This window comes from Macaca nemestrina, chromosome X, assembly GCF_043159975.1.
Source record: "Macaca nemestrina isolate mMacNem1 chromosome X, mMacNem.hap1, whole genome shotgun sequence".
NCBI lineage: Eukaryota > Metazoa > Chordata > Mammalia > Primates > Cercopithecidae > Macaca > Macaca nemestrina.
In genome coordinates this window covers 107,715,802-107,736,572 of record NC_092145.1, presented here as the reverse complement: position 1 = coordinate 107,736,572, position 20,771 = coordinate 107,715,802, and the positions used below count along the sequence as shown (strand labels likewise).

The 20,771-nt window shown below is 42.6% G+C and overlaps 2 protein-coding genes across 4 annotated transcripts; one reads left to right on the top strand and one right to left on the bottom strand.

Annotated features, from left to right (window-relative positions):
• Nucleotides 1–900: 900 nt before the first annotated feature.
• Nucleotides 901–6,855, top strand: LOC105466826 (X antigen family member 3-like). Its single transcript, XM_071089090.1, has 5 exons — nucleotides 901–1,140; nucleotides 1,961–1,962; nucleotides 2,233–2,335; nucleotides 3,883–4,008; nucleotides 6,833–6,855. Exons 1-5 carry the CDS (start codon nucleotides 981–983, stop codon nucleotides 6,853–6,855), a joined length of 414 nt encoding a protein of 137 aa, XP_070945191.1. The 5' UTR covers nucleotides 901–980.
• Nucleotides 6,856–10,013: 3,158 nt separating this feature from the next.
• Nucleotides 10,014–17,052, bottom strand: LOC139360803 (X antigen family member 5). Of its 3 annotated transcripts, none has more exons than XM_071088848.1 (5): nucleotides 16,931–17,052; nucleotides 15,701–15,780; nucleotides 15,096–15,201; nucleotides 13,100–13,225; nucleotides 10,014–10,134 (listed from the first exon to the last, which is right to left on the bottom strand). In XM_071088848.1, exons 2-5 carry the CDS (start codon nucleotides 15,770–15,772, stop codon nucleotides 10,112–10,114), a joined length of 327 nt encoding a protein of 108 aa, XP_070944949.1. In that variant the 5' UTR covers nucleotides 15,773–15,780; nucleotides 16,931–17,052; the 3' UTR covers nucleotides 10,014–10,111. The 3 variants fall into 3 exon arrangements, with proteins under 3 accessions (XP_070944949.1, XP_070944950.1, XP_070944951.1); XM_071088849.1 differs by having other exon boundaries at nucleotides 16,967–17,052; XM_071088850.1 differs by lacking the exon at nucleotides 16,931–17,052 and adding an exon at nucleotides 16,568–16,786.
• Between the last annotated feature and the right edge of the window lie 3,719 nt (nucleotides 17,053–20,771).

Below are 20,771 nucleotides of genomic sequence, written 5' to 3'. Positions count from 1 at the left end.
TGGCAGAGGTGATAGGAGAGCTCAAATCTTTGGGTGCGCACCTCAGTGCACATGTTCACCAGGCATCTTCTACTCTACCTCTTCATCCACGTGGTGAATGCCTCCGAGCTGTGAGGTCAAGTTCCTAAGGTCTGGATTCTTTCTCTCCTACTGAGACACAGCAGGTAGATCCACAGGCCAATCCAACTGGGAGTTGAAGTGTGAGTGAGGGTGAGAAGGAGCCAGTGGGCTTCTGGAGAGTCGTCGGTGGGAGGGAGACTCAGAGGGGAAGGGCCTCGAGGTCTTCATCCTTTACATGTGGCACTGCAGCCATGGGCCTTCTTTTCTGTCGGGGCCACAACTAAGGAGAAAGGAGGGCCTTGACGTGGAGGGGATTGGGGTACGATGGGGTGCGTGCTGGGGGTGCTGTTGAAGGTATCTGAGTCCCAGAAATGCCTCAAACCCCCGACAGAGGACAGATTGTAGACTCCCCAGCGGGGACCCAGGCATGGACAGCGTGGGCAGTAAGGAAGGGGCCTGGGAACTGGGAATGCTGCGGGTTGGTGACCTCAGCCCCGAAGTCTGTAGAGTGCCAGGAACAGGTGTCCAGTGAGGAGCACCCAGTGCTGTGTTGCAACTTCCCAACTCCACCATGGAGGTTCGAATGGATGGGACTCTGTGGTCGAGCAAAACTTCATTTTAGGGAGGAACTGGGCCCAGGAAATGGGTGTGTGACAAGCACTGTGGTCACTCCCAGTTTAATTCTCTAGCTCTATTTTCCTAAACGTCTCCATGATGGAGATTCCAGTTGTGAAACCAAACCACATCAGGGATATCCAGTGTCTCTTACCAGGAGCCTTAAGACATTACTTTGCTAGCTTGATTACCTTAAGTGACTGTGCAAGCATTCTATTCAGAAGACACACAAACTTATACTTGCCCTGGGACTTACCTTCAAAGTATTTCCAAACTTCAAAAAAGTGACAAGTTAACATTTGGCCATGGCAGTGCTCGAATGGAGCTATCCTCTCAAGTGCCATTTCCCAATCACAGTATTCTGTATTCTCTTTGCAGAGAGAAATATAATTTGGCGAGGAAGATCAACATGTAGGCCTAGACCAAGACGAAGTTTACAACATCCTGAGCTGATCGGGAGTATGTGTGAGTGCTTTAACATTCGTTGTTTTCTATTAGCAGAATGTTTTGTGTGTGATAGTGTTGTTGAACTAGTATACATACACTGTTAAAGGTCTTCTGAGCTGATAAAAAATGATCATGGCATCTCATGAAGGAAAGACTGATCCAAGAGGATTACGTGTTGTGTGTGTGTGTGTGTGTGTGTGTTGTGTGTGTGCGTGTGTGTGGGTGGGTGTTTTGGAGATGGAGTCTTGCTCTGTCACCCAGGCTTGGCTCACTGCAACCTCCGTCTCCTGGGCTGAAGCAATTCTCCTGCCTGAGCCTCCCGAGTAGCTGGGACTACAGGTGCACGCTGCCACGCCCAGCTGATTTTTGTATTTTAGTAGAGACGGGGTTTCACCGTGTTGCCCAGGCTGTTCTTGAACCCCTGAGCTCAAGCAATCCACCTGCCTCGGCCTCCCAAAGTGCTGGGATTACAGGCCTGAGCCACTGCGCCCAGCCTACGTTCTGGTTTTGCCTGGATGGATGACCTTGTGTTCCCCAGATTTTGCCCATGACTTCCTCCGTATGCTTATTCATAACAGATTGCACACATCCATCCCAACATAGATTAAACCACCTTCCAAAGCCCTTGAGGGTAACTCCGTCTTAGAGTAACCTCTCTGTGGGAAGAATAACTTGATGAATAATAAGTATATGAATAGTGTTGGAGAAATGTCTTTAGACTTACTTATGATCAGAAATATCTATGTATTCTGTTTATTTGCATTGTTGACATGTATTGATAACAATTTTTTTTTTTCCCGAGACAGAATCTTGCTCTGTCGCCCAGGCTGGAGTGCAGTGGTGTGATCTCGGCTCACTTGCAACCTCTGCCTCCGGGGTTCAAGCGATTCTCCTGCCTCAGCCTCCCAAGTAGCTGGGATTACAGGCATGCGCCACCATGCCTGGCTAATTTTTGTATTCTTAGTAGAGACAGGGTTTCAGCGTGTTGGCTAGGCTGGTCTCGAACTCTTGACCTCGTGATCTGCTCGCCTTGGCTTCCCAAAGTGCTGAGCGTGAGCCACTGCGCCCAGCCAAAACTTTTTATTTGTACACACACAACCACGGTCCCAGGAGCCCAGTGATGAGGAGCCTCAACAAGAGGAACCACCAACTGAAAGTCGGGATCCCACACCTGGTCAGAAGAGAGAAGATCAGGGTGCAGCTGATATTCGAGGTGCTGGGAAGGGAAAGAAAGAATGTCTATGCGGGGAGGAAGCCTATGTGTGCATCATGCATTATGCCGTGACCAGTAACAGGAGGAAAGAAAACATTAGGAAAGGATCGCAAACATTTGCTGAAAGTTGGCTGGAAAATTGAAGAGTATAGTTTACAGCTTCATGCAGTCCCTGGATATAATGAATCTTCTCTTACCTTTGAAATATATTTTGTACGCTTGAAAATACAGTCCTTGCTAAATCAGATGAAGCAGTTTAACTTTATGCATAAATATGCAGTATTTCACTAGTTTAATTTGTTCTTCTTAGAATGTTGCTGTATGATCTTCTAAGGCATTGTGTCAATGGTGCTGTAAGCACCCTTTAACAGCATGTGGAGTGCCAAGTCATCCTACCTTATAACACCCTGAATAAAGCCCATTTGCATAAGGATGTTAGCCTCATTTTATTAATAAGAAAACCGAGGCTCTGAAATGGAGGTTTACCAAGAACCCTTGTACTCATGGAGACAGAATTCATATTTTGTCCCAAGGTTTGTGTTATCCATGTTGTAATAAGAAAAGGTCAGTGGTTTTGCTTAAGATACTTATTATTTGAATGTGTGTGTACTCTAAGGTAGTTTAGTATTGGCTCAGGACAAAACACAGTTCAACGAAGCAGAATAGAAACTCCAGAAAAGAGCTCAATAAATGACAGCCACTCTTTGAGTGGTATCCTTTGATCGGTAATTTTTCAGGATGTTTGGTAAAAGGTGGATAACTCAGGACACTGGCATACAGGTAGCTATATTAGCATGATTTCGAAGGGGCTTTTAAAAGTTGTCGAAGCACTTTCATCATTAGAAAACTAAAAGTACCATAAGTTTATCCTGAATCAGAAGTTGTTTACTCACTAGATAGTACTTTTGCGTTCAACACTGGCAGAATTTGGGCCATGGAGTATTTTAGCAATTCGCTGTTAAGAGGTTTCCGGAATATGACTGTCAACAGTGACCACTAATTTCTTTGCACTCAACTTCCTGTACCCTCACTGGAAGACAGTGATTTTCCTGTTATTTTTGGTACATTATTCTAAATGTGATTCATTTACGTAAAGTTACATACAGGGCCCTTAGACCCAAGCATAATGTTAATTTATCTAAATAATTTTCAAGTCACCTCAACAAGGGATGGGTGTCACAACTGTAAGATTTCTCCTAGGCAGGCCAATACATTGATCTAATCCTTCAGAAAATTACATTTCATTTATGATTAAAATTCTATCCATGTGGCAGACTCCAGATTTCTTAGATAGTCGATATTCACTATTCATAATACACAATGGTAAAGTATGGGAAATGTAGGTGTGGTGTGATTTATCCTCAGATTGTCATTTAAGATAAGAATTCATAATACAGGAAAACAAAAGTGTGCCATCTTTACATCACATTTATTACCACACTGGTCTACAGGCTTTTATTTCATAACACTGAGGAAAAGAGCACTATCTTTTCCTTATTTGTCCTTCTTGTTTGCCTGTTTCAATCAAGAACCCCTGTATTTTTTAGTGCCTGACCTGGAAGCTGATCTCCAGGAGCTGTCTCAGTCAAAGACTGGGGATGAATGCGGAGATGGTCCTGATGTTCAGGGGACAATTCTGCCAAAAGCAGAGCAATTTAAAATGCCAGAAGGAGGTATGCTATCCATTAAGATGCAAAATTACGTGCTTTCTGTTTTTCACAATATTATACTTTTGGTAATAAAAAGAGAGAACGTTACTGCCCCTTTAAAAACACAATTCAAATGCAGGCCTTCTTTGAAAAGTTGTTCAGACCCCAAATGCCTGACCAGAAGACCTAAACACTATCAGATACAGAAACAAATTGGGTCAAAGCCGTATTGAATCATCAAATATGAAAGCATCTTCTTACTTGTGACTATAACCAATAGCTAACTGTTTTCAGATTCTTTTCTAATCTCTGCTTTAAACAAATACATAATGCATTTGTAATACCACTTTGTGTGAAATATGCTGAGTACTGACGGAGGTTCTAGTACCAGATCTAACATAATTTGTGAGATTTCAGATGAATTCCAAAAATTCTACATCCATCTTTTTCTATTGAAAATAGTAAATGCAAATCAGATATATTAAAATCTGTTTCAAGATTGATTTCTGTATTTTCATGTTCTGTTGGATAGAATACAAAGATATGATTTGTTTTTCATAACAGTTTCACTCCAGTTATAATATCTGAGTTGAGATTTCATGGTTCCTAAGAGAATGAGTGGGCAACCTGCTTGATGTTTGTTTTCCCGTATGGAGACCTAAATGACTGTTCTTGGATTCTGTTAAATTCTGAATTCTCTGGTTCTTAAAGAATAATTGCATTTTAAATCCTTCCCGCAGTGAACCCTTGAACGACTGAATAATAAAATGGCAAGAGACAGACAGGTTTCTGTTACCAATGAAGTAGGCAGCATGCATGTAGGTCAGTGATGCTCAAGGTGGGTGTAAGATGCCTGTGCTAAGCATGCCCCCTGCCCTTCTGTCAGTCTTCATGAGCTGCTGTGTGTAATTAGATTGAAGACACATATGATAGAATCCCCTCTAGCCATATCATAGGTTACATATTACAGGTTTCTGCCTTGAGACATCAGATGATGCGATTTAAAGTTCAAAGACTGTAACGTCCTCATTCGTGAGTAGTCGACATAAGTATCTTTTACACGTATTTTCCAAATTGCTGACTGTTAATTAGAAGAGCTTCTGAATTTCAAGGGAGCACTCCATATTTAGGGAAGAAATTACCTAAATGTTTGTACTCTACACTGCTGAACCATTCCATTAGACCATTTACATTCAAAGACAGTTTTCTTTGGAAGGCCGAGGCGGGCAGATCACGAGGTCAGGAGATTGAGACCATCCTGGCTAACACGGTGAAATCCCATCTCTACTAAACAAAATACAAAAAATTAGCCGGACGTGGTGGCGGGCGCCTGTAGTCCCAGCTACTCGGGAGGCTGAGACAGGAGAATGGCGTGAACCCGGGAGGCGGAGCTTGCAGTGAGCCGAGACCAGGCCACTGCACTCCAGCCTGGGCGACAGAGCGAGACTCTGTCTCAAAAAACAAAACAAAAACAAACAAACAAACAAAAAGACCTTTTTCAGTCTGTTTCCAGGAGCCTACTGAAGAAGCCTCAACTGTATTCTTAGGAAGATTATAGTCTTAAATGCATAGAAAACACATTACATGATAAAGGAGAAGAATAAAAAATAATAAAAGAACAATAGAATAAACCTAAGGGAAAAGGAAAGAGGAAATGAATAAAAGACAGATACGAATCATTAGTAAAAGGAAAACGAATCCAAAAGTAACAAATTTAAAAGATCTTTTGGGGGGGAAATAGTTATGAATAGAGTATCCAGTAGTTTACACACTCGGAGAAAATGGAAAAAGGTCAACATGGAACATGAACAAGACACAGATATTGAATATAGGTTATAATTGAAAGTGAATACTCTAATATTTTCAGTGTATGGAAGAAATGGTTGATATGCTAGGCATATATACATTATTTAATATATCCCTATAATATGTGAATACCTAAACATCACAAAGACTGGAAGAACTTCTGAAATTTGCTAGTTGTCCCTCAAAAACACTTACTTTTAGAAACAAATAGTTGGCTTCTCCAGATGTCTTACTGTCCTTTCCATTTTCCTTTCCTATCCCTCTATTTCCGTTTCTTGTTTTGTTTTGTTTTGTTTTGTTTTTTGGCAACACTGTTCATGATATATAACGGTTTCACGTTTTGACATCAGAAATGATAGTGATAGCTTAAAACTAGTGTGACCATATAATTAATTACACAAACGGGAATACTTTCAAGTGTAAGAAGGCAGTATTCATATTGACATTAGCACTTTAGGTGAAAATTGGGGGAAAATGATTACGGTACCTTAAAAACCACAGAAGGGTAAACTAGCCCAAAGAAACATTTTTGCACTTCAGATACAACAGATAAAAAACAAATGCAATAAAATGTTTTCCTAAAAGATAGTTTTCAGACTATTTCCAGGAGTCTATTGGACATCCAGAATGTAGTTTCAAGCCAAAGCATGAAATTAAACATTTTTTTTTGTAAATTCCTTTTGTTTCTTAACATTTTTTTGTGTGTTGGTTATATTTTTAGTAAAAGTATACACAATGTTTGCTTTCTGCTTTGACCACTTTTTAATAGGTTCACCTGATTTAAATTGTTCTGACCTCTAACTCTCTTTTGGTTTCCTTGTAGCACTGGAAACCAGGATGTGTTTAAAAAGTATTGATAATGTATATGCTTGGAAATCTATCTTCAAAATCTCTACAGAGGCCTAACTGCATGTAAGCCAATGGGTGACTCATAGGCTTCTGGTTTTAGTCTACTGTATGCAACTAAAACACTGGTGTCCTTTGCATACCTTTAATGTCACCTAAATACAGTTCTGCTAGTAATGTTGTTCTTCTATTATAGGTGAAAGGCAACCACAGGTTTAAATGAATACAAGCTGAAAGAATGCAAACTGGTTTTGTATTAGACATTTGACTTAAAAATATCTCAGAGGACCTCACAGGCAGAAGGAGGGCGGGGAACACTTGTGAAATTGTAGTGATCGCTACATGGTTGGATGACCAAACCCTGAGTCACAGTGATGAGCCACGTGGATGTCCGTCTGCAGAGGGTGGGAGGGGAACGCCCCTGGCCTCTGCTTGAGGAGCCCTGCAGCAGAGTGACACCAACCTGCAGTACTGATCTCAGTTACGCCCTAAGGGTCCCAGACGTAAGAAGCCTATTGGTTAGGGTTCCTCGGTGTGTGTGTGTGTGTGTGTGTGTGTGTGTGTGTGTATGTGTGCACACGTGTGTGTGGGTGGGTGGAGAGAGAAAGAGAGAGAGAGAGACTGCGTTTGAAGACCTAGCCCATGGAAGTGTTGCGACTGGCAAGTCCAAATCTCACGGAGCAGGTTGTCAGGCTGGAGACCGGGGGAAGAGGTGATATGAAAGGTCAAATCCAAGGGCAGTGTGGAGGCAGAATTTCTTCATCTTGTGGAGGACCCCAGTCTTCTTCTCTGAAGGCCTTCAAGGAACTGGATGAGGCCCACCCACATTGGGGAGGGCAATTAGGTTTACCAAAAGTCTGCTGATTTAAATGCTAGTTTTCACGTAAAGAAAACCCTTCACGGAGACATCTACCCTGGTCAAAGTGAACATTTCTCATGCATCGTGGCGTAGCAAAGTTGACACATCAAATTTCCCATCACATTCATCTTATACGAATCCTATTAATGCTGAAGGTCTATCTGACAAAGGCAGGTGACTTTCTAACTAACATTCTGTATTAACCATTTTTATCCAACTCAAGCCAGCATTTCAGGCTCAGCACAACTATGGCCAGGAAGCTGAAGTTGATGTGCACGCCTTCCAGGGATGAGGCAGTGATGGGATATTCAGGGCACACAGGTAAGAACAATCCCAGAGGGCACAGGTGATACCCCTGGACTACAAGACTTTACCCTTGTTAGGACACCCCCAGCAGGACATACAGTCATCAGGCAGAAGCTGGCCAAGGCCTCCATTGTGCCATCCCACAAAGAAACCTTTCCCTCTAGGGTTCCCCGTTCAGTCTAAACAACTGGTTTGCATCTTTGGTTTAGGGGAACTGTCAGCAGGCAAGTCAGTTCAGGGTAGTCACTGACACAGGTTCCTCCTCTTCACAAGCATGGATGACATCCCTAAGGTGTTCTGTGCGAGATGTTCGGGAGCTGGGTCACCCCTGCTGTCCCATAGTCGCAGCTCGGTAAGGTGTGATCTTGGGTTCAGGATTCAGTGTGGTTTCAAAATTGGCCTTAGGGTATGACTGTGGGCTCCTCGCAGGCAGAGAGACCCACCATCTGTACTGTCACTGAGTTTCTCCAATTCAGTGTGGTACCCTGGGACTAGGGACACAGTGCTGACACAATGCTAATCTTGCTTTTGCTGAGTCTGCAAGTAAATCAACCACTTTGATTCATTTGGGCTCATTGTCTTCTTACCCGCCAAATTGATGAATATATGACAAGCCAAAATAACAACTGCACTGGTGATCCTTGTGGCCCCGTTAGCCACCATAGGGCTGCTTAGGGACTGCCTGAGCTCTTGACACACTGTGATATTGAGTTGTGTGGTGTTGACTGACTGGAATAGACTTATTCTTCATGGCATCACACACATCAAACAAGTTTTCAGCACATAGTACTGACATAGGGTTGGCCTTGTCGCACCTCGGTTATTTACAAATCGGCTTCAGAATCAATGCCGTGTCTGATGCCAGCTACACTGCTATTTAACTTACATATTTACATGAAATCACCTTCTGAAGTCAAATGCATTTAAAAAGGTAGACTGATATTCCTACTTGAAATTCCAAAGCAGTTATCACATACTAGAGATGTAGTTGTAAAGAAAAATGGAATGAAAATATTTGAAATTTTAAAGGGATTAAGGAAAGATAACCAGTAAATTTATCTGCAATGTAATGCCTGCATCTTGTTATTTCATTTATTCTTCATAGCAAGCATTTAGTGTAAATATTCTAATTTCACTTTAAAAATGGGGAAACTGTCCCACAGGATGTAAGTATCTTGCCCACCATCTCAAGGCCAGTGTGTAAGAGGCAGGATGGAATCCCATGGCTATGTCATGCCATCGCGTGTAAGGAGACAGTGTAGGTAGGATCCAAGTAATTTTGCTTCAGCAAGTTGCCCTAGTTGCTTTCCCCTTTCTTCCACCTAGGCCCTAGTTCTTTCATCCAGCTCGATAGCCCGGGGAATTCTCACATATTTTGTGGAAAATAGGATATCCTAACAAAGGATGCAGATAAAGAGATACGTAGGGGAAGGAATAGAAGGAAGAGGCAGGGGGCTTCCGTGGCCTCTACGGGCATGCCACTCTCCATGTGTTCAGCTAGGCAAGAAGCTCTCTGAACCCTGTCCTTTTGGGTTTTGATGGAGGTTTTCATCCTACAGGCATGACTGACTAAACTGTTGGCCCGCCATTGGTAATCAACTTAACCTTCAGCCCCTCTCCCTGTCCTGAACGTTGGGGATGTGGCCGAAAAGTCCCAACCCTCTAATCCGCCATCCTAGAGCCACCTAGGAGCTGCCAGCAAATGGTCAACTCACTAGCATACAAAAAGACATCACTATGTGGAGATTCCAAAACCTGTAGGAGTTGTATGACAGTAAGCAGGGTCCAGGACCAAATATATATATTCACAATATCACACATGTGCATACCAGCTCAATCAGAATGCAGAGTTGCAAAAATGATACTATATTTTATTCAGACAGAGTCGCATTCACCCAGGCTGGAGCTGCAGTGGCGTGAACATGACTACCTACATCCTCGACCTCCTTGGCTCAAGGGATCCTCCCACCTCAGCCTCCAGAGTAGCTGGGACTACACCTACATACATATGTGCATATATTCATGCATTCATTCATCTATTTTTGTAGAGAGGGGGTTTTGCCATGTTGCCCAAGCATGTCTTAATCTCCCAAGCTCAAGCAATCTTCCTGCCTCAGCATCCCAATGTGCTTGGATTACAGGAATGAGCCACTGCACCCGGCCAAAATGTTCAATACTGTCTAATATGTGAGAATAAATGAACAACAGGTGTGTGATACTTCTTTGGAGAAAACTGGAAAACTTTATTGAGATTTTTAAAAGTCAAATATCTCGGATAAATCCAGTTTGCATTCTTTCGGTTGTCTTTGTTTAAAGCTGTGGTTTCCCTTCCCCTGCGACAGAAACATAACAGGAGGGAACATTACCAGAAGAACTCTATTCAGATGAAGTTAAAGGTATGCAAAGGACACCAAAGGTTTAGTTTTATACAATGGACTAAAACCAGAATCCGAAGAGTCTCCCTGTGGCTAAGATTCAACTAGACCTCTGTAGAGACTTTGAGGATACACTTCTAAACATACACATTAGCAACATTTTTAAAACACACCCTGCTTTTTGTGCTAGAAGGAAACCAAAAGACAGTCTGAGGACAGATCACATTAAATCAAGTGAACCTATTAGAAGGGGCTTAAAGTAGATGACAAACAATGTGTAGAGTTTTACTGAAAATACAACCAGAACACAAAAAAAAAACTAAGAAACAGAAGGAATTTCTGAAAAAATTCCTCCAGAAAAAATGCATAATTTAATGTTTTGGCTTGACGGTATGGTCTGAATGTCCAATAGGTTCCTGCAGACAGTCTGAAAGCTATCTTCTGAGGAAACTGTTAATGTCACATTAGGAAATACATAAGTGAAATGAATAGAAAGGCCAGTATTGCATTTGTTTTTTCTCTATTGTGAAGAAGTGCTATGATATTGCTTTGAGCTAGTTTACCCTTCTTTGTTCTTTTTTAACATACACTAACCATTTGCATCCAGTTTTCACCTATAGTCCTCATGTCAATATGAATAATGACACTTTTTCCACTGGAAAGTATTCCCATTTGTATAATTAATTAAATGGTCATATAAGTTTTAACGTATCACGATCATGATTGATATTAAAATGTGAAAGAGTTATACATCATAACCAGTGTGGGGAAAAAAAAAAATGGAGAGGGAAATGAAAACAGAGAGTAAGACATCTGGAAAAGCTAAATATTTGCTTCTAAAAGTAACTGTTTTTGAGGGACAACTAGCAAATTTCACAAGTTCATGCACAGTCTTTGTGGTGTTCAGATATTTAGTTATTGCAGGGATATATTAAATAATGTAGGCATCCCTAGTGTGTCAACCATTTCATCCATACTCTGAAAATATTGTGTTTAAGGATGTATTCACTTTCAATTATGCCCTACATTCAATATCTGGGTCTTGTTCATATTCCGGGTTGTGCTTTTTCCATTTTCTTCAAGATTGTTTCATCTGCTGGATGCTGTCTTCCTAGCTATTTCTCAAAAGAACGATCTATTAAATGTATTACTTTTCGATTAGTTTTCCCTTTGTTAATGATTCATACCTTTCATGTACTGCCTGTTTCCCTTTCCCTTAAGTTTATTCTGTGACTCTTTTATTATTTTTTATGTCTCAGTATTATTTTCTTGTGTCATGTAATTTGTTATCTATTTTAATAAGATATGCATTTAACGGTATGACTGTCCTAAGAATACAACTGAGGCTTGTTCAGTAGGCTCCTGGAAATCGTCTACACACTATCTATTAATGTAAATAGTCTAATGGAGTGGTTCGCCAGTGTGGAGTAAATCATTTAGATAATTTCTCCCCTAAAAATGCAGTGCATCCTTTAAATTCAGAAGTTCTTCTAATTAAGTCAGCAATTTGAAAAACGTGTAAAAGATACTTATGTGGACTACTCAGGACTTAGTACGTTATAGTCTTTGAACTTTAAATCATATCATCTGATGACTCAAGGCAGAAACCTGTAATATATAACCTCTGATATGGTTAGAGGTTACCGTATGTGTCTTCAATCTAATTACACACAGTAGCTCATGAAGATTGACAGGAGGGCAGGGAGCATGCTTAGCACAGGCATCTTTCAACCACTTTGAGCATCACTGACCTACATGCAGGCTCCCTACTTCATGGGCCACAAAACCTTGACTGTCTCTTTCCATTCTATTATTCAGTCATTCAAGGCTTCACTGTGGGAAGACTTTAAAACACAAATCATTGGGTCCAGCGAGGGAGGTGGTTCACACCTGTAATCCCAGCATTTTGGGAGGCCGAGGCAGGTGGATCACTTGAGGTCAGGAGTTCGAGCCCAGATTGGCCAACATGGTGAGCCCCTGTTTCTACTAAAAATACAAAAATTAGTTGGGCATGGTGGCATGCACCTGTAATCCCAAATACACGTGAGGCTGAGGCATGAGAATCGCTTAAACCCGGGAGGCGGGGGTCACAGGGAACCAAGATCGGACCACTGCACTCCATCCTGGGGCGGCCGAGCGAGACCTCATCCGAAACAAAACAAAACAAAACAAAACAAAACAAAACAAAAGCAAAAATAAAAATAAAACAATCATTGTTTAAGAGTCTGAGAGAATTCAGGATTTGACAAAATTCAAGAACACTCATGAAGGTCTCCTTACGGAAAAACAAACATCAAGCAGAGTGCCCGCTTGTTTTCTTAGAAGCAATGAAATCTCAACTCAGATATTACAATTGGACTGAAGCTGATCGTTATGAAAAACAAATCATGAAAATCCGAGTATCTTTGCATTCTCTCCAACAGAACCAGAGCATGTAGAAATCAGCACTGAAGTGGATTTTAATCTATCTGATGTGCATTCACTACTTTCAATAAAAGCAAAAATGGGTGTAGGATTTATGTGATTTGTCCAGAAGCTCACAAATTATGTTAAGAGTTGGTACGAGAATCTCCTTCAGGGATCAGCATATTTCATACAAAGTGGTATTACAAGTGCATCATGTTTTTGTGAAAAGCAGACATCACAAAATAATCTGAAAATTGTTAGCTGTTGGTTATACTCAGAAGTAAGAAAATGCTTTGCTATTTGATGATTCAATATGGCTTTGACCCAATTTGTGTCTGTATCTGATAGTGTTTCAGTTTTGCAGTCAGGCTTCTAGGGTCTGAATTACCTTCCAAAGAAAGTCTGCATTTGAACTCTATTTTTAAAGGGGCAGTAAGATTCTCTCCTTTTATTATCAAAAGTATAATATTATGGAATACAGACAGCACATAATTTTGAATCTTAATGGGTAACATACCTCCTTCTGGCATTTTAAATTGCTCTGATTTTGGCAGAATCTTCCCCTGGACATCAGAACCATCTCCGCATTCATCCCCAGTCTTTGACTGAGACAGCTTCTGGAGATCAACTTCCAGGTCGGGCACTGAAAAATACCAAAAGGATGTCGACTGGAGCAGCCAAACAGGAGTGATAAATAAGGAACTGATCCTTTTCTTTTCCTCGGTGTTATGCAATAAAAGCCTATAAGCTACTGTGGTAATAAATGTGAAGCAAAGATGTCCCACGTTTGTTTTCCTGTATTATGATACCTTATCTTAAATGACAATCTGAGGATAAGTCTCAGCACACCTACCTTGCCCATACTTTACCATTGTGTATTATAAACACACAGCTACCTAGGAAAACAGGACAGCCTCACGGATAGCATTTTAATCGTAACTTCAATGTAATTTTCTGAAGGATTAGATCAATGCATCGGTGAGCCTATGACAAATCTTATGGTCCTGACACTCATCCCCTGTTGAGGTATCTTGAAAATGTTGGGGTTAAACTTTATTAAAGTAATTCTTAGATCCAAAGGCCCCTATATGTGACTTTCCATACATGAATGTCATTAAGAAAAAAAGTACGAAATATAACAGCAAAACCACTGTCTTCCAGTGGGAGTACGGGAACTGAAGTGCAAAGAAATTAATGAGCATTGTTGACAGTCATATTCTGGAAACCCCTTAACAGGGAATTGCTAAAATAATCCATGGCCCAAATTCTGTCTCTGATTAGTTTGAAAATGCTATCCGTTGAGAAAACAATTTCTGTTTCATGATAATCTTATCGTACTTGGAGCTTTCTAATTATAAAAATATTGAAACAACTTTTCAAAGCCCCCTCCGTATCCTACTAATAAAGTTACCTGTACGCCAACATCCTGAGTTATCCACCTTTTACCAAACATACTGTCAAAAATATACATCAAAGGAAACAGTGGCTGTCATTCATTGACCTCTTTTCTGGAGTTGCTATCCTGCTTCACTGAACTGCGTTTTGTCCTGAGCCAATATCGAAGTACCTTATAGTACAGACACATTTGAGTATTAAGCATTTTTGAGCAAAATATCATTCACATTTTCTAAAATAGATGGTAGGAAGAATGCATACCTTGGAACAAAATACGAATTCCTTCTCCATGCGTCAAGTTTTCTTGGTAAGTCTCTATCTCTGAGCCTCAGTTTTCTTATTTATTTATTTTTATGTTTTGAGACGGAGTCTCGCTGTGTCACCAAGGCTGGGGTGCAGTGGTGTGATCTCGGCTCACTGCAACCTCTGCCGCACGGGCTCAAGAAATTCTCCTGCCTCAGCCTACTTAGTAGCTGAGATTACAGGTGTGTGCCACCACGCCCAACGAGTTCGTATATTTTTAGTAGAGACAGGATTTCACCATATTGGCCACGGTGGTCTCGAACTCCTGACCTCAAGTGATCCGCCCACCTCGGCCTCCCAAAGTGCAGGGATAACAGGGGTGAGGCACCACGCCCGGCCTCCGTTTTCTTATTTATAGAATGAGGCTAAGATTCCTTTGCAAATGGGCTTTATTTGGGGTGTTATATGGTAGGGTGACTTGGCACTCCACATGCTATCAAAGGGTGCTTACAACACTGTGAACACCATGGCTGAGAAGATCTCACTGCAACGTCCTAAGAATATCAAGTTAAACTGGTGAAATAATGTACATTTTTATACAACCAATTAAATGGTTTCATCTGATTTAGGAACGACTATATTTTCAAGCATACAAAATGCATCTCAAAGAAAAAGAGAAGATTCATCATATCCAGGGACTGCAGGAAGCTGCAAACTATACCCATCACATTTCCAGCCTCTTGCAAAACTCTCAGCAAATGTTTGAGATCCTTTCCTGTTGTTTTCTTTCGTCCTGTTACTGGTCATGGCATAAGGCGTCATGCACACACAGGCCTCCCCCCCCCATAGACATTCTTTCTTTCCCTTCCCAGCACCTTGAATCTCAGCTGCACCCTGATCTTCTTCTCTCTTCTGACCAGGTGTATGATCCTGACTTTCAGTTGGTGGTCCTTCTTGTTGAGGCTCTGGCACACTGGGCTCCTGGGACAAGGGCGGGGACATGGTGTGTGCATGTGCAGATAAAAAATTCTTCTTATCAATGCATGTCAATAACATGAATATACAGATTACACAGATACTTCTGATCATATGCATGTTTAAAGACATGCTCCAACACTATCCCAAAACTATTCCACATACTTACTCTTCATTAAGTTACTCTTCCCATAGAGAGGTTACTCTGAGACCGTTACCCTCAATGGCGTTGGAAGCCATTTTAATTCATGTGGGGTTGAATGGGTGTAACGTGCTATGAATAAGCATGAGGAGGAAATCACCAGTCAAATCGAGGAACACAAGTTCACACATCCAGGCGAAAACAGTGTGTAGTCCTCTTGGGTTACTCTTTCCTTCATGAGATGCCGTGATCATTTTTTATCAACATGGGAGACCTTTATCAGTGTATCTATACTAGTTCAACAATAACTACCACACAAAAAAACTTCTGCTATTGGAAAAAATCGAACGTTAAGTTACTCACAGGCATAGGCCCAACCAGTTGAGCAAGTCGTAAACATCGTCTTGGTCTATATCTTCTTCCTCGCCAACTCATATTTCAGTCTGCAAACAGAACAGTGTGCACTTTGCGGAGGCTGAGGAGGATGGATCACCTGAGGTCAGGAGTTCGAGGCCAGCTTGGCCAAAATGGTGAAACCCCGTCTCTACTAAAAATACAAAAACTTAGCCGGGTTTGGTGGTGAGTGCCTTAATCCCAGCTAGTCGGGAGGTTGAGGCAGGAGAACCGCTTGAACCCGGGGGCGAATGCTGCAGCCAGCCGAGATCGCGCCATTGCACTCCAGCCTGGGCAACAAGAGCAAAACTCCATCTCAAAAAAACCAAACCAAACCAAACCAAACCAAAACCCAGAATACCGTGACTGGAAAAATGCATGTGAGTGGATACTACATTTGAGCACTTCCATGGCCAAATGCTAACTTGCAATTTTTAAAAATTTGGTAAGACATTGAAAGGTAAGTCAGAGGGCATGTATAAGTGCGTATGCCTTCTGAATCGAATACTTGCACAGCCACTTATGTTCGTCAAGCTAGCTGAGCAATGCCTTAGGGCTTATGCCAAGAGACGCACGGTATTTCCAATGAGGTTTGGTTTCACAATTGGACTCTCCATCGCGAGACATTTAGGAAAATACAGCTTGAGAATTAAAATTAAAGCGCCCATGGCTTTTGTCACACACCCTTTGCTAGGGCCATTTCCCCCCAACATCGAGTTTTGTTGGAATGCATAGCCCCTCCCACCCATTCGAACTTCCAAGATGGAGCTGAGAAGTTGCCACATAGCACTGGGCAGTCCTCACCGGGCGGGCACCTCTGCGGTTCATTATACAAACCTCGGGGTGGCGGTCACCAGTCCGGAGTGTTCCCAATTTCCAGGCCCCTTCCTTACCGCCCACGACATTCCAGGCCTGATGCCCCTTGAGGAGTCTGGAATTTGTCCTCTGTTGGAAGTTTCAGGCGTTTCTGGGACTGGAATACCACCAACAGCACCCCAGCATCGCCCCAGCTTCACCTAACCCCCGTCCCATTCCGAGGCCCTGCTTCTTCCTTCGTTCTGACCCCGACAAGACAAGAAGGCCCATAGCTGCGGGGCCGCACGAGAAGGACGACGACATCAAGCCCCTTCTCACTGGGAGTCACCAATCATGCGCCCCGACCCTCTGGAAGCCCGCTGGCTCCTCCGCACTCTCACTCACGCTTCAACTCCCAGCTGGAGCGACCTGTGGACCTACTGGCTGCGTCTCAGCAGGGGAGAAAGAATCCAGACCTCAGGGACCCGAGCTGCAGGATCACAGCTCCCCGGCGTTCACCATACGCGAAGGGCCAATGGGAAGACGCCCAATGAATATGCGCACTAAGGAGGCACCAAAGGAGCATGCGCAGTGAGGTCCCCTCTTGCCTTAAGAGCCGCACTGCGCTTCCTTGTCTCCCCATGCCCTGTCCTCTGCTCCTTCCAAGGTCCCCACTAAGGACTTTGGAATCCATCCTCTCTGTGTGGTATTTTTTATGCCTCTGAGACTGAAATACTGCAAATAATGTCACCCTTCAACTCATTCCCTGTTCATCTGACCCTCCTCCCCACTATGCCCTTACTTCCTCCCCTGCCCAGGACCCCACAACAGCAAGGCCATGGGGATGTCGCTGCCTTTTAGTAGAAGGATGAGGATCTATATGAGGCCATGGACCGAGTGGTCCAACCTACGGGAAGCCCTTCTGCTTTCCCTCCCACTCACTGACACTTCAACTTCTGGGAGGACTGCTCTGCTGACCTACCAGCTGTGTCATAGTTGGCAAGAAAGAAGTCATGACGTTTCCTTCCACAGCTCTGCAGGGATAGAAGACAGACAGCAAGTCACATGGGCAGCAGGAACTTGCTTAGCAAGGGGCATGCCCACTGAGTCTGCCACTTGCAGGGTCGACCGCGGTTTTCCTGCTGTTCTCATACCCGCATCCACAGGGTGTTTGTAGTGGAAAGAAAGGCACTTAAGAGAGCATTTGTTTTTCTTTGATCAAACCATCTCATGCATTGAGAAACGTTGGGAACACACAGTCCTATGTCACCCTTAATGGAGGATGTGTCTCAGAAAAGCCTGTTGTGAAAGAAAGAAACTATTTTTATATCTTTATTTATCAATGCTTTTTTTTTTTTTTTTCTCAGACAGGGTGTGGCTTTCTCTCCCAGGCTGGAGGGCAGTGAGATGACAATACCTCACTGAATCTGGAGTCTGGATCTCTTGGGCTCAAATAATCCTCATACTGAAGCCTCTCAAATGGATGGTACTACAGGTGCGAACACCACGCCTGAGCAATTAATTTATTTTTTAGAACATTGTCTCAGTCTGATGCCACGCTGGTCTTGAAGTTTTGGGCTCAAGCGATCATCCCGCCTTGACCAATTTTTACACATGCTTTGATTAATCCCTTTTTTCCTCTGGTTCTCGGTTTTCTGCCATGCTTCTAATGATTGGAATGGAATAAACTCTTCTGCAGACTAAATATATTCACACATGCTTAATTTTGGTTTTTTTTTTGGGGGGGGTGTGTTATTGAACATTTAAATCTCTGGGCTAGTGACTGATTTGCCTGAATATACCTGTAGGCCATTCAGATCGTGTATTTTGATTCAGAAATATATGTACATATTGATGACAGGATCTAGGCGCAGTCTCCTGTGACATGATGCAAAGCAGTGGTGACTAACTGGATCATATACTGTACTCTCCAAATATCAACTAAATAGCCTGTTCATAAGACAGGGCTGACATTATTTGCATAGTGCTGTAAGGGAGAGCACTACCTCGACAGAGGCACTAGTGTGTCAGACGTCGAAGGGATTTCAGTATATTTATTCTGATTTTGAAATCTAGTGTAAAGTGGGTCTTTTAAAGTGGGGGATTGTTTGGTTAGAGTTAGGTAGGAATCATAATGATGTAGGATTGGTGGAGCCAAGAAGACAAAAATGTTTAGGCAACGGTTCAATGAGTTTTGGGATTGAAAAATGTCATTTGACACTTTTGACTGAAGAGTTGATGAATCTTTCAGGCAGTTGCTGAAATGAACAGTAAAGTTCTTTGCATCTTTTATTTTCCTAGGCAACAGATTGCTGTATTAGTAAAGTTACGTTGATGAAGCCAGTGGGGTATAAGCTCTCGTTAATGTAGACAGTAAGCTGTGCGCATGATTCCTGTTCTTATTACTCATGTATTCTTTGGCAGTTTAATGTGGGAAATATTATATGGAAGGGAAGGATAGGAACGGGGCCCTGACCAGAATGCAGCCTTTTATAAATAAGATATATTGCTGAAATGACGCCTATATATATCATGCAGCTGGCCTTCTTTTAGGGCAATACCTTGAGTTGGAAAAGAAAGGTGGCTCAATCTCTCTCTGTCTCTCTCTCAAAAGCAACTTGAGTAGGAATCGTGGTGTTTTAAATATTTTTTTTAAAAAACGAGAGCAGTTATAATCATGATCTCTTATTTAATTTACCTTTTATATTTCTTATCCTTTCTTGGCATGGACACTATTATTATTAAATTTTACTTTCTTTTTTTCCTTACTAAGTCCAGTTTTTAATATAGTGCACTCGGAAGTGCTCAAAGAATGGGAGATAGTGATTTCTGGACTCAGACTTTTTGTGAGCAACTATGGCTGTTGGTAGTGTTTCACGTTGTACTAGTTAGGGATCTGTAGAAGGACAGAACGAATAGGATAGATGCATATATGAAGTAGGGTTTATTAAGGAGTATTGACTCACACGGTGACAAGGTGAAGTCCCACAATAGGCCATCGGCAAGCTGAGGAGCAAGGAAGGCAGTCCGAGTTCCAAAACCTCAAAAGTATTGAAGCCAACATTGCAGCCTTTAGTCTGTGGCCAAAGGCCCGAGAGCCCCTGGCAGATCCTGGTGTGAGTTCAAGAGTCCAAAAGCTGAAGAACCTGGAGTCTGTTGTTCGAGGGCAGGAGGCATGCAGCACCGGAGATAGTTGGAGGCCAGAAGACTCAGCAAGTCTAGTTTTCCATGTTCTACTGCCTGATTTATTCTAGTGGCACTGGCAATTGAGTAGATGGTGCCCACCCAGACTGAGGGTGGGTCTACCTCTCCCAGTCCACTGACTCAAATGTTAATCTCCTTTGACAACACACTCTCAGACACACCCAGGAACAATACTTTGCATCCTTCGATCCAATCAAGTTGACACTTAATATTAACCATCACATGCAGACCTGGACTTTAGTGATTCCTGAGTGGCCTCACTCCAGCCTCAAAGAGCAGGCTTGAATTTCTTGCCAAATTTGAACTTCCCGCTGCCATTCCTGTGGGCCATAACTCCGGACCTGCTGGATGAGTTCAAAGGATCATATTAGGATTGGGATTGGGAAAGTTGTGAAGGAGCCCTTGTGACAAACAGGAGGCAGCGGAAAGTATGAAAGACATTGTAGAGACAAGAAGAGTTGCCTGATACGTGACCCTACAGCAACTCTCTAGCTGTTAAGGGAGGAAACAGAGCTGGGACCAACACAACCAGTCTCCCTGAGAGGGGGCTCAATTTCCCACATGACCAGAGCTTCCCATCCTCCATGCACGGGAATCTATGACCAAACTTAGATTTCCACAGGATGGTGGGTGGGTGGGACAAAGTCTACAGATTCCGAGCAGCTGGCAAGTCTCAGGGTACCAGAGTAAACACTGTCACCTGAGCTCAGATTGCTTGGTGGTTGAGGTGAAATTATTTGCTACCTACCACGTTCAGTGTAGCTCTCCCACTGGCCTCATAAAATGGGAGCCCAGTAGGGGAATGGAGGTCCCTGTGCATTCACAGGGAGGTCCCCGCGAACGCAGGCAATGCATGGCATTCACCTATGCTGCAGCCCAAGCAAAGCCTCCACATGATATCAAGAGGACAAGAAGTCACAGGTACTGTCTGTCCCTTTTGCCTGTGAGTTCTCATCTCTCCAAGTAAGACTACACCTGTGCAAAACAGACACTGATATCTGCAGATGAAACACATATTTCATCAGTAACTCTCTATTTTGTA